The sequence below is a fragment of the Schistocerca nitens genome, unplaced genomic scaffold (assembly GCF_023898315.1).
Source record: "Schistocerca nitens isolate TAMUIC-IGC-003100 unplaced genomic scaffold, iqSchNite1.1 HiC_scaffold_465, whole genome shotgun sequence".
Lineage (NCBI taxonomy): Eukaryota > Metazoa > Arthropoda > Insecta > Orthoptera > Acrididae > Schistocerca > Schistocerca nitens.
Genome location: NW_026045998.1, coordinates 1,772,294 through 1,788,615, shown reverse-complemented (window position 1 = coordinate 1,788,615; position 16,322 = coordinate 1,772,294). Strand labels below are relative to the sequence as shown.

At 43.3% G+C, this 16,322-nt stretch overlaps 1 protein-coding gene across 1 annotated transcript in view; it reads left to right on the top strand.

Moving 5' to 3' along the window:
• The window catches only part of LOC126232154 (tyrosine-protein phosphatase non-receptor type 11-like), a 236,103-nt gene that overhangs the window by 194,162 nt on the left and 25,619 nt on the right, over positions 1 to 16,322 (top strand). The window contains exons 7-10 of the mRNA XM_049942459.1: positions 1,344 to 1,491; positions 5,543 to 5,622; positions 7,672 to 7,824; positions 11,408 to 11,695. Coding sequence (XP_049798416.1) covers positions 1,344 to 1,491; positions 5,543 to 5,622; positions 7,672 to 7,824; positions 11,408 to 11,695 — 669 coding nt within the window. The remainder of the gene's footprint in view (positions 1 to 1,343; positions 1,492 to 5,542; positions 5,623 to 7,671; positions 7,825 to 11,407; positions 11,696 to 16,322) is intronic.

The following is a 16,322-nucleotide window of genomic DNA, read 5'->3' as shown; positions in this document are numbered from 1 at the left end:
TAGCATCCAATTCGGAACGTGCCGACACCGTATTTTCTCCAGGTTGTATACCTGACTTTTGAAGCAGCCCAACTGTCCCCACATTGTCATCATTAAATGAAAGAACTGCATGATAAACACCCAAACTCAATGTATCTTTACCTACAAATACTGTTTATGGAATTCTACACCATATGACACTGTTAAACTATTCATTTGGGTTCTGGAAGGACAAGCAATAAGTGAATGTAGCACACAAACAGGGCAGTGTACTGGAAGCACAAAATATTTTCACAGGTCAGCAAATTAGGTTTTTGAAGTTCAAGAAGTTGACAGAAGGGAAAAAGGGGGGGGGGGGGAGTGGGAGGGGGGCGTGGCAACATGTGGTACCCTTTAGTAAAATACACTGCAAGGAATGTTTATGAGCAAAGAAAATTTTTTTTTTACATTTTGCACCCTATCGAGGTACAATGTCCCCCAATAAAAGTGCCAACAGACACGAGCAACAAACACTAGGCACAAGAACTGGACAGCACTGCCAGTCACGTACCCGTTACCACGTGGATTTACCTGTCGGGCAGTACGTGCGGTGTGCGTGGCGTGCTCCGTCCGGTCCGTACGCCAGTTGCTCGCCGCTATCTCCGGACATCGCTTGTATTACAGAGTGCCACCGTCCCTAGTCTGCAAGTATTTTAGAGAGTACAGTATCACTGAATTACAGTGCTCCTTTTGGTTCAAAAGATTATAAATGGGAGGATACGACATCGTATAAGGACAAAACTTGAAGCTTCACAGTCCGTTCGTAGTTTACAATAAAAATTAAAAATAGCTGATGTGCTGCCAGTGTCTAAAAATACGCCTTCATCTACCTGTAGGTCTCGAAAACAAAAAAAATTGACACAAAAAATACAGTTCTTAAAACTCAGTTTCACACTTTAGCACTGACTATCCTTAATACCCAAGTAGTGCAATGATCCTCAAGTGAAAGATGATTTTTGGGCGGAGTTACAGAGTATTCGAATCGAAAGGGGAATACCGTTAGTGAAAAGGGGCGAACAGTGGGCACACTCAGTTTTCTTTCATTCATTTTAATTTAATATTTTCATTTTGTTTATCTTGGAACTGAGGGAGTCAAAATTTTTCAACATTTTGTGATTTATATGTTTGTTACAGGAAGTAATAGGAATAAAAAACTCATTTTTTTCATAAACTGTTTATTTTGAGTGGTTTTAACATTCTGGCTAAATTGGCACCGGCGAGGGGGGGAAGAAACACGATAGCCGCCATCTGTGTTCCGAGGTCCACTCGGAGTCGGAGGCCGACGCCACGGAGACGGTGAGGTGAGGGTGCGGCGTGTGTTGCAGAAGGAGAACGGGCAGTCGACGGGCAAGGCGGGCTTCTGGGAGGAGTTCGAGTCGCTGCAGCAGCAGGAGTGCAAGCACCTCTTCTCCCGCAAGGAGGGCCAGAAGCCGGAGAACCGCAACAAGAACCGCTACAAGAACATCCTGCCCTGTGAGTAGCCCCCGTGCGTTCCGGCACCACTTGTTACTCGACTTTCGCAAGAATGTGTGTTCACTTAGCAGGTAATTTCATTCGGAAAACTAACTTAAAATGTGTCACCGAGGGTCAGTATGTCACGTGCTATTTAGAACAAAATAATGTTAATAATCGACTTCGATGTTCGGTAAATAGCTCTCTCATTCTTAGACGTAAATTAATAGTAAGACTACATTTGTGTGTGGCTTTCTGTTTATTTTCTTCGAGTATACATTTTTAACAAATTTCTGTTGCACGTTATTAACTGTTCAAATTTCGAGACCCGATTTTACACACGAACTGGTACGACCGGTGCCGTATTAAGAGTTCGACAGCCGCACGTTGAATTACTGTACGAGCCTGTAATGTACTGAATTGTTAGTCTGCAGCTGCTGTTGTACGACGTGTGATCTAAAAGTAATAGCAATTTTTCAATTTCGTGTGACTTACATATAGAGTTTTCAAACTTTTCTTACCTTGTCGGTACACGTGTACCTGATGTATGTTTGCATTTTCAGCTGTTTTAAATATTTACTTTATTGTAGGCAGTGGAAAAGGTTAAGCACGTTTTTGAATACACGGCAAACCTCGTCTTTCGAAAAATGCGGATCGAAAGATTTGCGTAAAGTTCCGTGTGAAAAATGGAATAGAGTGAAGCACTGCATTCGGAATGTCGACTGTGGCTTTCGGCGAATCTCGTACGAGTGTGGCAAGAGTTTACGAGTGGCACAAACATTTGAGAGAGGATCGGGAAGACGTTCGAGACCGGAACTGCCCCGGACGCCCTAGCGCGTCAGTTACAGATGACAGTGTGGAAGAAGTACAAAAAATGGTCCCGGAAAATCGCTGTCGGAGAGGTCAGTGATCGTGCCGGAGTATCCTCTCGACTCGTGCCGAGCAGTTTTTTCGCCTGTTTTGGGCACGAGCAAAGTTTGTTTCAGGATCATCGAATGAATCGGACATCAGTCAGGAATTGTGCAATTGAGTCTTACGACGGTCCAGAACTTCTGGAGGGGTGATAACAGGTGACGAAACGAGGGTGTATCGGTACGATGTGGAAACCGAGGCCCGGTCGCCCCAGTGTGAACTGCCTGGAGAGCCGAGACTGAAAAAATTTCGACAAGGTGTTCGATCGTGTGTGAAGGTTCTTCTCACTGTTTTCTTCTATTACAATGGGACAGTGCATCGCACGTTCCTACCTTACGGTCATACGATCAATAACGAATACTACATACAAGTTGCGTTCCACTTGTGTGAAACTGACCGCAGAAAACAACCAGAAATGTGGCAAAACCACTCGTGGCAATTATATTGCACTAATGGTCCCACTCATACCTCAATGCTTCATCATGTTGGTTTTTTTTTTTTTAGAAAACAAAGCTATTATATTGTGTCAACCACCATATTGGCCAGATATGGCCCCCTGCAAATTCTTTCTATTTCCGAGGCTGAAGGGATCCATCAATGGATGTCATTTTCCCACCATTGATTGGCGCGACGGAAACAAAACCATATCCCTGAAGGAACTGAACACCATAATGAAAAGTGAGTTCCGGAAGTCCTTTCAAGATTAAAAAAAGTGCTGGCACATATTGCTATATCTGAGCGTGATTACTCTAAAGGGGACAAAGCTGATGATGCAGAAATAAAGATTCTGTAGGAAAAATAAAAATTCCCTTTACTTTTTGATCACACCTCGTATATATGAAGACATAAGAAACTAGTATTACAAGTCTATTAGTAAATCATTTATTTTAGCTATCTTACAGTCAACATCTACAACTAACTAAATATACAGGGTGGTCCATTGATCGTGACGGGCCAAATATCTCACGAAATAAGCGGCAACGAAAAAACTACAAAGAACAAAACTTGTCTAGCTTCAAGGGGAAACCAGGTAGCACTATGGTTGGCCCACTAGATGGCGCTGCCATAGGTCAAACGGATATCAGCTGTTTTTTTAAATAGGAAACCCCATTTTTTATTAAATATCCCTGTAGTACATAAAGAAATATGAATGTTTTAGTTGGACCACTTTTTCCGCTTTGTGATAGATGGCGCTGTAATAGTCACAAACATATGGTTCACAATTTTAGACGAACAGTTGGTAACAGGTAGGTTTCTTAAATTAAAATATGGATCATAGGTATGTTTGAACATTTTATTTCGGTTATTCCGACGTGATACAGGTACCTTTGTAAACTTACCATTTCTGAGAACGCATGCTGTTACAGCGTGATTACCTGTAAATACCACATAAATGCAATAAATGCTCAAAATGATTTCCGTCAACCTCAATGCATTTTGCAATACGTGTAACGACATTCCTCTCAACAGCGAGTAGTTCGCCTTCCGTAATGTTCGCACACGCATTGACAATGCACTGATGCATGTTGTCAGGCGTTGTCGGTGGATTACGATAGCAAATATCCTTCAACTTCCCTCACAGAAAGAAATCCGGAGACGTCAGATTCGGTGAACGTGCGGGCCATAGTATGGAGCTTCGACGACCAATCCACCTGTCACGAAATATGCTATTCAATACCGCTTCAACCGCATGCGAGCTATGTGCCAGACATCCATAATGTTGGAAGTACATTGTTATTCTGTCATGCAGTGAAACATCTTGTAGTAACATCGGTACAACATTACGTAGGAAATTTGCATACATAGCACGATTTAGATTGCCATCGATGAAATGGGGGCCAATTATCCTTCCTCCCATAATGGCGCACCATACATTAACCCACCAAGGTCGCTGGTGTTCCACTTGTCGCAGCCATCGTGGATTTTCTGTTGCCCAATAGTGCATATTAGGACGGTTTACATTACCGCTGTTGGTGAATGACGCTTCGTCGCTAAATAGAATGCGTGCAAAAAAATCTGTCATCGTCCCGTAATTTCTCTTGTGCCCAGTGGCACAACTGTACATGACGTTCAAAGCCGTCACCATGCAATTCCTGGTGCATAGAAATATGGTACGGGTGCAATCGACGTTGATGTAGCATTCTCAACACCGACGTTTTTGAGATTCCCGATTCTCGCGCAATTTGTCTGCTACTGATGTGCAGCTTAGCCGCGACAGCAGCTAAAACACCTACTTGGGCACCATCATTTGTTGCAGGTCGTGGTTGACATTTTGCATGTGGCTGAACACTTCCCGTTTCCTTAAATAACGTTCAGTTTCTGACGAACGGTTCGGACACTTGGATGATGATGTCCAGGATACCGAGCAGCATACATAGCACACGCCCGTTCGGCATTTTGATCACAATAGCCATCCATCAACATAATATCGACCTTTTCCGCAATTGGTAAACAGTCCATTTTAACACAGGTAATGTGTCACAGAGCAAATACCGTCCGCACTGGCGGAATGTTATGTGAAAACACGTACTTATACATTTGTGACTATTACAGCGACATCTATCAGAAAGCGAAAAAAGTGGTCCAACTAAAACATTCATATTTATTTACGTACTGCATGAATATGTAATAAAAAATGGGGGTTCCTATTTAAAAAAAAACGCAGTTCATATCTGTTTGAGCTATGGCAGCGCCATCTATCGAGCCAACCATAGCGCCATCTGGTTTAGCCCTTCAAGCTAGAAAAGTTTCGTTCTTTGTAGTTTTTTCATTTGATGCTTATTTCGCGAGATATTTGGCCTGGTCACTATCAATTAATAAGAGGCAAAATGTTCTTGTATCTTGTGTTATGAATCTCATTCTAACCTTAACCAATTTATTATAATATCTTCCATGTGATAAAGCGACAAAGCATAAACTGAAATGATGCAGTGTATTCCACAACTGTTGTAACACAGAGTATGGGCTTTCTGAGGTTCATGTTACCACATAACAGACAATATTGTAAAATTATTCAAGTTTCAGTATAGGGGTAACACCTTCTTTACTTTACACTACATTAATACTTGTTCCATAGATCACGAATAGTCACAAAGAACTGACGGAGGGTTCAGTTAGTGTAAATAAAGTAGTCTGACGAGTGTCTTTCTCCTCCCGGCAGTTGACCACACGCGGGTGAAGCTGAGGGACGTCGATCCGAGTGTCCCCGGATCAGAGTACATCAACGCCAACTACATTCGGGTAAGATGGCAGACGCCTGCTGTGGAGCTTCCCCTCAGGGTTTTGTGGAAGGAATATGAAGACACAAACCGCACACAGCTTCCTTCTGTTGGTTGCTCCACCAATCTTCCTTAATTTTCAATTCTCTGTATTTGCATCTTTTTCCCAAAATGTTTCTTATGATGTACCCTTTATCTTCCTCATTATTTATTCATTCTCCTTCCTCTCTCTCTCTCTCTCTCTCTCTCTCTCTCTCTCTCTCTCTCTCTCTCTCTCACTCACTCACTCACTCACTCTCTCTCTCTCTCACACACACACACACACACACACACACACACACACACACACAATTTCCTCGCCTCACCCTCACCCTCTTGCTCTTGTTTATTTCTGTTCTCTCCCTGCCTCATTACTTCTGTCATTTCGCTTTTCTCTGTCACACTCCTTCCCCGCTTCTATGCCTCCACTGACTTTCCTTTCTGTCTTGTGCTATTCTCTCGTTGCTACCACACTTGGCTACACACTTTTGTTCTCGTCAGTCTATTGAGTCATATGATGGTACCTTTCACCTCTTCTTTTCATATGTAAATCTGTTTGTTTCAGCATTGCACTGAATCCACAGGCTTACCATATGTGATATGGATCCACCTGCAAAAATAAAAATCCAGGCTCCTTAGAATAAAATATATAACATGGCAGCAACTAAAATAATTTTAATTACTGTGGCTGAAATAGAAATTTAATGCAATGTGTTGTATAATTGCATGTAACATAAGCAAAGGGATTATTCATCACTATTTTCAAAGTATCAAACAAAATTATTGGTATTGGTGTATGTTATTAAAATTAAATACATTATAGTGATTGAGACTCAGTATCAATAAGCATATAGGGATCTGTTGCTCGATGTACTTATAAAGACTCATTGTACTCACTTTGATCTCCAGTGAAACTGACAGTGCGGTGTGCTTTCTTCGGTGCAAACTGTTGACTATTTCACTGACATCAGCCAATCTAGCCCTTTCACTTTAGATACTGAGGAGGCAGAGTTCACAAAGACTGTTTGTGTCACAGAATTCCGCAGGTAGTTGTTTATTAGGTTTGAGCTTTGAAAATGAGTCTCGCTTAGAAGAAACAGTAGCAGGAATAGTTAGACAGGTAAAATACTGTGCATAAACTTGGAATGCTAGAAGATAACATTGAGTTCTCTATTATTAATAATTTTGCTAAGTCAACTATAGATGGTAATGAGGGTTTCTTACCCTGGTCTGGGAATTCATTGGGTTAATCCTCCTCATACTAATTTTAAAGAATTACTACTACATTGTGAATCTCCTCATCAGAAGCAGAATTTAGAAATTCTGGGAAAATAATTTTAAGAAATGCTTTACATTATGCGTACACTCAAATCTGCTTTTTAACTGGGATACAATAATGTTCAAACTGCCATTAAGAGCTGTGGCTGATCCACTAGCCACTTGTCCTGACACAATTCACCAAAATTCTTTTTGCTTATCAAATTCTTTTACTTTGAAACTGCGGTGAAATCCCACGGCCCGTCCGGGTTCGAGTCCTCGCCACAGAACAAATTGTAATTCGTTACTCGAGTTTCTATCCTTCTTGAAGGTAAAGTCAAGACTCGTACATCTCCTGGAAATTTTATTCCGTCAGATGAATTGGTCACCTACACCTGAGATACGGACAGGATTTCCCCATTAAGTACAAAACTGGAGTACTATTCCAGTGTCAGCGAGTTTTGCAGTACTGACAACTTGAGGAGGGGAAAATGGGCTGAAGGCATGAAGTGAAGTTTGTGTGAGGGAGGGCACCGGACTGGGACAGTTCATGCGGGTGTGGTAGCCACATGGTTACGGATTTTCTGCTATTTCAGAATAAACGAGCTAGTCTTAGCATTTATAGTTGCTTCCCGGAATACTTAAAGGACCTCTCTTTCCTGTCGTGGCTGTACGGTACGTCCGTCCGGTCAAAAAGTGTGCACGTGTGGGTGTGCAGACGTCATTTACTCGGTCGGAGAGTTCCAGTCGCTGCAGCCCGGCGAACCTGTTGCAGCCGGACGACGAGGCGGGCGACTCGGGGTGCGGGCGGTGCTACATCGCGACGCAGGGCTGCCTGCCGGCCACGACGGGCGACTTCTGGGAGATGGTGTGGCAGGAGAACACGCGCGTCATCGTCATGACGACCAAGGAGGTGGAGCGCGGCAAGGTGCGCACCGCCCGGCCACTCGCTGTGGCGACTCTGACCCGAACAAAATATTGCCGATTTAAATAATAAATTGTGTGTGAGCCCATCTATCCCTCACCGATTCCTCTCTCCCTTTCCCTCTTCCCCCTTTGTGTGTGTGTGTATGTGTGTGTGTGTGTGTGTTTGTTTTATCAGTCGTGTGACTGGTTTGATGCGGCCTGCCACAAATTCCTCTACTGTGCCGACCTATTCATCTCAGAGTAGCAGCTGCAGTCTACGTCGTCAATTTGTTTGCTGCGTGTATTCCAATCTCTCTCTTCCCCTACAGTTACTACCCTCTACAGCTCCCAGCAGCACTGTGGAAGTCAGTCCCAGACAGCCTGACACGTGTCCTATCGTCTTGTCCCTTCTCCTTCTCGGTTCCTTCCACACGTTCCTCTCCTTCTCAGGTCAGCGGAGAACCTCTCGTGCGTTTAATTTTGAAAATCCTTCTGTATCATCACACCTGACACACTTAAATTCTCTTCTTTTCTTGTTTTCCCACAATCCGTCATTCATTTCGTCACAGTGCTCTGCTCTACACGCACAATCTCAGAAATTTCTTTCTCGAATTAAGGCTGACGTTTGGTATCAGAAGACTTCTTTTGTGGAGGAACACAGTCTCTGCCTGTGCTGTCCTGCTTTTTAAGTACTCTTTGCTTCGTACATCGTGTTATTTTTATTCCGAAGCACGAGAACAACTTCACTTCGTCTTTTTTGTAATCCCCAATTTTGACATTATGTTTTTCACTATTCCATTTGTGGCACACCTCATTAATTTCTTCTTCCTATTGTTTACCCTCAGTCCACAGTGTGTAGACATTAGACTGTTGATTTCATTTATTATGTGTCGACATAATAGTATTATTAGATCGGTGCATAAGTTCGTAGTGTTTTTGTTTTGCATGTCGACATTCAGGTTGCTACGCATTTGCTTGTCGATTGTTGTTTTTTTGTTTGTAGTTCACAGGTGCTGTTTGAGTTTACATATTGTCATTATGTCATTTGGAGATACTCAGTGGAGCTCTGTGCATTCTAGAAAATGGAGTGCCGAGTCCACAAATCGAACCATTTTTGACATACTGTTTTGTTAGAGTTCAGTAGAGGGGTAACAGCAGCGGAGGCAGCCAGAAAGGTACGCACCGTGTGAGGGGGGGGGGATGACGCCATCGGACAGAGCACGGCAAGAAAATGGTTTTCCGGTTTTAAAGAGGACCACTTTGACGTCAGCAACTCTCTGCACCGAGGAAGACCTTCGGGTTTTGACGAGTATCGTTCGAACGCATTAATCCGGAGTGACCCACGTCAGTGTACTCGAGAACAGAGAAATGTGACTAACTGCGACCGTTCCACCACCGTGCGACATTTGCACGCAGTGGCAAAGAGTCGAAAATTGAGGAGCGTGTGGGTAGCACGTGTTCTTCAGCTAAAATCACAAAAATTAGCAAGTCCTTGTGTGCGTGTCTGCTTGCTCATCATTAATTGGCTTGTGAACAACACCAATCATTCCTACCCTGTATCGTTTATGGTGATGAGAAATGGTGTCCTTGCGCTAACATACGGCTGAGGCCCGACAAGATGGCGACTCCACGTACGGAGACCTGTGCACGTCCGCGAGCGATAGTGTTGTACAGTGCTGGTGGGACAGCAGCCGTGTGGTGTGCTACGAATTGCTTCCCTGAGGTATAAAACTGTCACTGCTTACTTTTACTGTCAACAACCGACACGTCTCGCAGACGCAATCTGAGCACGACGACCGACAAGACTGAGTGACGTAATACTGCCGGGGTGACAAAAAATGCTACGCGGGCGTCGGGTCGGTAAGTCATTTCGCACTCGCCTTATTGGTCTCACCTCGCACCCTCAGACTTCCATCTTTACTGTCGTCTGGGAGACGAGCTTCGATGATCGTCCTTCCTGAAGCAAAACGTGCTCGACGAATTCTTCACCTCGAACACACACGGTTTATAGTTTTGGAATTTGAAGTGTTGGCCGACTGTTGTACGTAGTGAAGGAAAATATACGGGGTGTCCGTAAAGCCTTTTACAACTTCAAACTTTTATTACAATGGCAGTTGTTGAAATATTTTAGCAACATTTCTTTTATTGTGATCAGTGTTTATAAAAGTTTTTTGATAGTGTTTAATAGACCTCTATATGGCCGCCTTTAGTTGCACGAAACACATAGAGACGGTTCTAGATTTCTTGCCGTTTTCGTTGTAGCGTACTGTCGTCACGGGTGGCAGTGGCATTACGAATCCTTTGCTTCGGGTCGGCAGTGTCCTGTGTCTGTGTCGGATACACGGTATCTTTTACACGCCCCCCATAAAAAAAGTCCGAGGAAGTGATATCTGGCGAATGCGGTGGCCGAGGAATTGGCCAGTCCCTCCCGATCCGTGTGCCCGGAAATGTTTCGTCGGGGAACCGACGGACGCGCAGCCCCCGACGTGGTGGTGCACCGTCTTGCTGGAAAATGGTAGTCGGTTGTGAGTCGGTCAGTTGTGGTGCTACGTATTCAGTCAGAAGGTCGAGAGAAACGTATGCAGTAATTGTTGACTCGTTGAAGAAAAATGGACCAGTTATTCGGTTGCACACGATTCCACACCACACATTCACTTTTGGACTATCCCGGTGAAGCTCCCTAGTCACACGGGGGTGTTCAGATCCCCAGATTCTCACACTGTGTCTGTTCAGTGTCCCACAAACGTGAAATGTTGCCTCGTCACCGAAACAGACTCGCTCGAGGAACGCTTTGTCCTCAGACGTGCGTCCCGGCGTGTCGAGTGCAAACTCTGTCCGTTTTGGCTCGTGATTTGGCTCGAGTGTCTGTAACGGTTGTGCTTTGTAACCGTACAACCGTAAGTCCTCGTGGAGGACATTTCGCACAGTTCAACGTGGTACTTGCAACTGTCTGGCAGCACTGCAGACGGACTTCGTAGCTGAACGAGTGGAGACGTTTAAAACGCGATCGATATTTTACTCTGATGTTCTCGGTCGCCCGCTCCACCCTTTATCCGAAACTGTCCCAGTCTCCATAAAATTTTTGTGCCGTGCACAGATTTAAGGACATGACGGTGGATCTCTTCCGCACTTCCTTCTGAAGTTTCGTCGAGTCTGAACATATGATGTTGTCTCTCTAAACTGGGACACACATTGTGCCTTGTCTTGAGGAGTTCCCATTTTATAGAGGTTCAGTTCCTTCCATCGACACAGTATGTATAATAACTTTAGTTTCTATAAAAACTTTAGTAAACAGTGATTACAGTAAAAGAAATTTTGTTAAAATATTTCAACAACTGCCGTTGTAATAAAATTTTGAAGTTGTAAAGGGACTTTGTGGACAGACTGTATTATTGATGAGTGGGGTCTCTGTTATGTGTATCTGTCGTGTTTATTAAACTTACGGAAAGACGCTACGAACTTATCTACTGACCTAATACTTTTTGAATGGGGCAGGAAAAGTAACATTTAAATTATTCTCGTGCCAGTTTTGTACACTCCGTATGTTACTCAGATATGGAAGATTTAACTGCATAAGATTTCACCGTATCTGCACGTGTCCACAGAACAAGTGCGTCCGCTACTGGCCGGAGGAGGGGCAGAGCAAGGACTTCGGGCGCGTGCGCGTCCGCAACCTGTCGGAGTCGTCGACGGCCGACTACACGCTGCGCGAGTTCGCGGTGTCGCGCCTGCCCCCGCAGCCCCAGCCGGCGCCCCCGCAGGCTCCGGACGGCGGCGACGGCAGCGACTCCGGCTCGTCCGGCGGGGGCGGGGGCGGCGGTCAGCGCCTGCAGCAGAGTCAGCACGTGGTGGCCGTCGGCGACGAGCGTAAAGTGTACCACTACCACTTCCAGGTACGTGCTTGTGTGTGTCTGGTCTCTGATGTAAATGTACTGTCCCGTCATCCAATTACTGAATTTTAAATATTGCGAAAAATTTAATTTGGAGCCAGATTTCTCTCTCTCTCTCTCTCTCTCTCTCTCTCTCTCTCTCTCTCTCTCTCTCTCTCTCTCTCTCTCTCCCCCCCCCCCCCTCCCTCCCTCCCCCCTCTCTCTCCCCCCCCTCCCCCCCTCCTCTCTCTCTCTCTCTCTCTCTCTCCCCCCCCCCCCCCCACCTCTCTGTGCATGTTGAATAAGCAGGCCCATTCTCCTTAAAGGAATTAAATGACTCAGAATTTCACAAATCTTTGACTTATTCATTCAAAGTGCTGCCAAATATTTTCCATTCTTCATAGAAGATGTCCCATGGAAAAAATCATGAGTCTCATAAAAATTAAGCAAACTAAAAATAAAGACTATGGAGACACAAAATGCTCTACTGCGATTTGCTCTATTGAGGTGAGAAGAGGACGGCCTCCGATGTTAGCAGATGACGTCACCGTCTTCCTCACCCCCCCTCCCGAATTCTGTCTCTCAACTTTCTGCCTCAGAAACCTCACAGTCGACGTCTCTTTCCATTTTACTGACTGCCTTGCGAGTGCTCCTAACCTTGCTCCGTCACCGATCGCCTACGCAGGTGACGACGATTGTGCGAGCGTAGTAGGAACGGAAAATTGAGCAGATCATTTCCAAAACGATGATTGATTAGGAGCAGAAGTGTATGAGCTACTTCTACAAATAACTGACTCCAACTTCTGCTTGCACAAAATGTGAAGGATTACTATAAAGTTGTGCAAACCACGTACAACAAAGACCACAAAAAGCACCACAAAATGTTTGAGTAATCCGTACAGGGTGGCGCTCCTTATGGAAAACTTGGAATTCTCGGGAAATTACGTTATACCTGAAAAAATTTGGGGAATCTTGGGGACGCTCATAAAGTCTGAGGGGATTCTCTGTTTTTAAGCAAGCATTGGAATTTCATTTTATTGAGTTTTATAAATCACAAATTTTAAAGAACTTAATATTTCAGAGTATGTTCATTATATGAATATTATTCCGTACAAATTATAGAAGTTTAACAACAGCAGTCAAAATACCTCAGCAGAGAGGAAACAAAAGTGGTTATTGTGAGATCCCCTAGCACTTATTGTCAATTACACAGACGAATGAATTTTTTTTTGCTTTGATAGCTGATCTTTACACATTTTTATGAGCTGAATCCAAATCCAGCCTTAATTTTTTTTGTATCCCCCAATGTTTTCAAGCAGTATGCATTTTATTATGTGTTATAAAAATCCTATGCTATACGGTAAATGGATAAATTAATGAAGCACTTTGTTACAACTTAAGCACGGTTTGTATTTACAGTAAGCTACTTAAAACAGTGATACGTGTTAATAGAGGTTTCACTTGTCAGCTGGAACTGGTCTGTATTTGCTTTCTCTTCTTTCTTTGAAGCTCCTCGTGTAGCTTTCTCTACGACGAGTCGCTCGCTGAATTTCTCCGTGAAGTGAGCGACAGTAGTCCCTCATCGTGTCGGTGTTCCAGCAGCCTTGGTGCCGTTTTACCGTCACTTTGATGTCCTGGTGAAAACGCTCCCCTTGCTCCTCACTTACATCTCCCGTATTGTCCGAGAAGTAATCGAGGCGACTGTTCAGAAATTGAACTTTCAAGCTCATTAAACATCCTAAACTTTTAAACTTCTTCTATAATAGAAATGTATTCTGGGGCTTTTTCGTGTCCTAAGAACTTTGTAACAACTTGCTTGAATGATATCCGTGCTCCTTGCACATTTAAGGTCGTTGTGGATACAAAATTAACATCAAACATAAATTTTGTAATGTCGGGTCTGACAAAGATGCCTTCTTTTCGTTTAGCTTCTGAAAGGTGTGGAAACTTTTGGCAGATATACTTAAATCGTGGCCCATCTTTAGGCAAACCCTTTACAGACTGTTTCATTAGGCCTAACTTTATGTGTAGAGGTGGTAGGAGTACATTTTTTGGATCTACCAGGTTTTTGTGTAGAATGTTCTTCTCACGAGGTTTTAAAGACTCCCTCACAGGCCAGTTCTATCTGCACCAGTGTTGATCCTTGGCCGTACTGTCCCATTCACAGAAGAAACATGGAAATTTGGTAAAGCCACCTTGCTGACTGAGGAGAATGCATGTTACTTTTAGATCGCCAAGTATCATCCGGCCGTGAGCAGAACAGCCTCTTTTTATTTAGCAATACTTCTAGGTTTTCATAGCTTTCTTTCAAATGTATAGAATGTCCAACAGGTATAGATGCATACATGTTACCATTGTGTAATGAAACAGCCTCTAAACTAGTTTTGGATGAATCAATACACAGCCTCCAGCCATCCTTTTAGCATTCAATACGAAACTCTTTCATCAGACCTGGAATGTCTGAGCAGTACACTAAATCACCTTCTTGTTGAAAGAACTTGGACAATTGCTGCTCTCTCTTTCTGTACATGTATATGCTGGTTCCAACTGCCAGTAAGTTCTTTTCTTTTAATCTAGAGCCAAGCAATTCAGCTTTTTCTGTATTGTAGTGGAATTCATAATCATGTGGTTCATCTAAATCACATTCTACATCAGAAAATACTTCTGTTGGAATAGAATTTGAATCATCTGGTGGTTCAAGAACCGGCAGATGTACACCGTGCCGTACGGGTTGGACAGCGGGCGGAAGGTTAGGGGAGCTTGTTACCTTCTTCTATTTCGAATTATGACCAGTAATATCAACACTGCAAAAGTAGCAATCATTGGAATGATTTCTTGGTTCCCTTCATACCCTAGGAACAGCAAATCTAAAGTCATTTTTCTCCTTTTTGGACCATTTTCTCAGATGTTCAATACACACATAACATATTTGAGCAGTGCCCAAGATTTATCTTGATCTCCAAGTTTACATCCAAAGTATGATAGATAAACCTTTTTCACAAAGTCTTTAATGTTTCTTTGGTGTTTTATAATCACAAATTCACCACAAATATAACAAATATACTGTCAGCAGTGTTTTGACAACGACGATTAGACATTGTACTGAGCGCATGTACAGGAAACGGGAAAGTGAGGTTAGGTTGGCAGTAAACAAAACACTATCTGTTAACACAAAAATAGAATCGACCTTTTTTTTTTTTTGCCAGCAAATGTTTTTCAGCAGTGCTACCGACGTCATCTACATTCGTTACACCTCCATTTTAAATTGTTTTAACTATATAAAAGCTGCTAAATTCTTTAAAAAATCGCTTAATTTAATAAATTTAACTGTAAATGTGAAGAAATGGTGTGTGATGAAGTTTTTTAAGTATCATTTGGATTTTGTCAGTACTACTTTTCAGTATGGTCTATGTATTGTTCTTAAGCTGTAGACAGTTTGCGAGTGTATTTATGTTTTGCTTTTTTTCTGCAGATCTGATGATGGTCATTAAAGACTGAAACCGGTAATCTGCTAACAAAACGTTTGTGACCATAGATGTAAATGAAAGGAAACTTATTACGTATACTGGTCACTGTTGTGGTGCCTTTTTGTCACAGCTTATGAAAAAATTTGAAATTAGGGGGAAAATAACAATAGTTTTGCAGTCACTTTTAGCAGGAAAAAATTAGATGGTACCCAAGAAAAATGTGTATCACGACTGTGTTACACGGTGCCATTCGAAATGCATTGTGGAATATTGCCGGCTGGCTTTTGTCTTGTGATCTCCAGCCAATGTAGATTTACCAGGTATTATGATCCCCCTCCCCTAATATAAGTGGTTGGCATTGTCATAGGTTCACGATCTGTTGGTGTTGCAAACTGGAGTCGAGCTCACGGCTGGAGGCTATACGTACCGTCACACCGATGTCAGAGGGCTTTTCCAGGTCTTTGCCACTGTGGTACTCCCCTTGTTATACACAGTGGTGATTCACTGCAGGACAAGAATCCGGGATCTGTTCACATTAAGGCTTTCTTTTTTCTTGTTAAAAATTATTGTTACATTTCTGGATTACCGTGGCTTCCCAAACTAACGGGCACGACCGATCCCCACGGGGAGAACCCGGATGTCGGTGGATTTTATTCTGTGGCGAGTCTCTCACTATACGCGCACTGCCGAGGTAGATTTATCCACCTGTCCCAGCCTGCAGCACCGTTTGTGGTCATCGATACTCTTCCAGTGGATCGTCCAGTGATTGCAACGTAGATCTTTCCACAGGATGTGGCATCGCTCGGGCCTTCGTGGGCTGGGCGAGGAGCTCATTTGTGTGCTGCTGTACTCCCGACATTACGACTGAGTCCTTTCTGTTCTTTGTGGAGTCACTCTTGTTTTCTCAGTCAGGCTTGTAAATGGTCTGTGTGATGCGTGTGTGTGTGGTACACAAGAAGACGACAGAAAAACAGAAAAATAAAAAAAAAGTGAGACACACACACACACACACACACACAAAGGGATTATCTGAATGGGACAGAAATCAATAGATGCAGTGTACATGCATAGGCAAACAAATGATTCTAGATTCAGAAAAATTGGAGGATTTGTTCAAGGTTCACAAATTGAGCAAACAATAACACATTGGTCCATCTCTGAGCCTTACGCAAGTAGTTATTCGG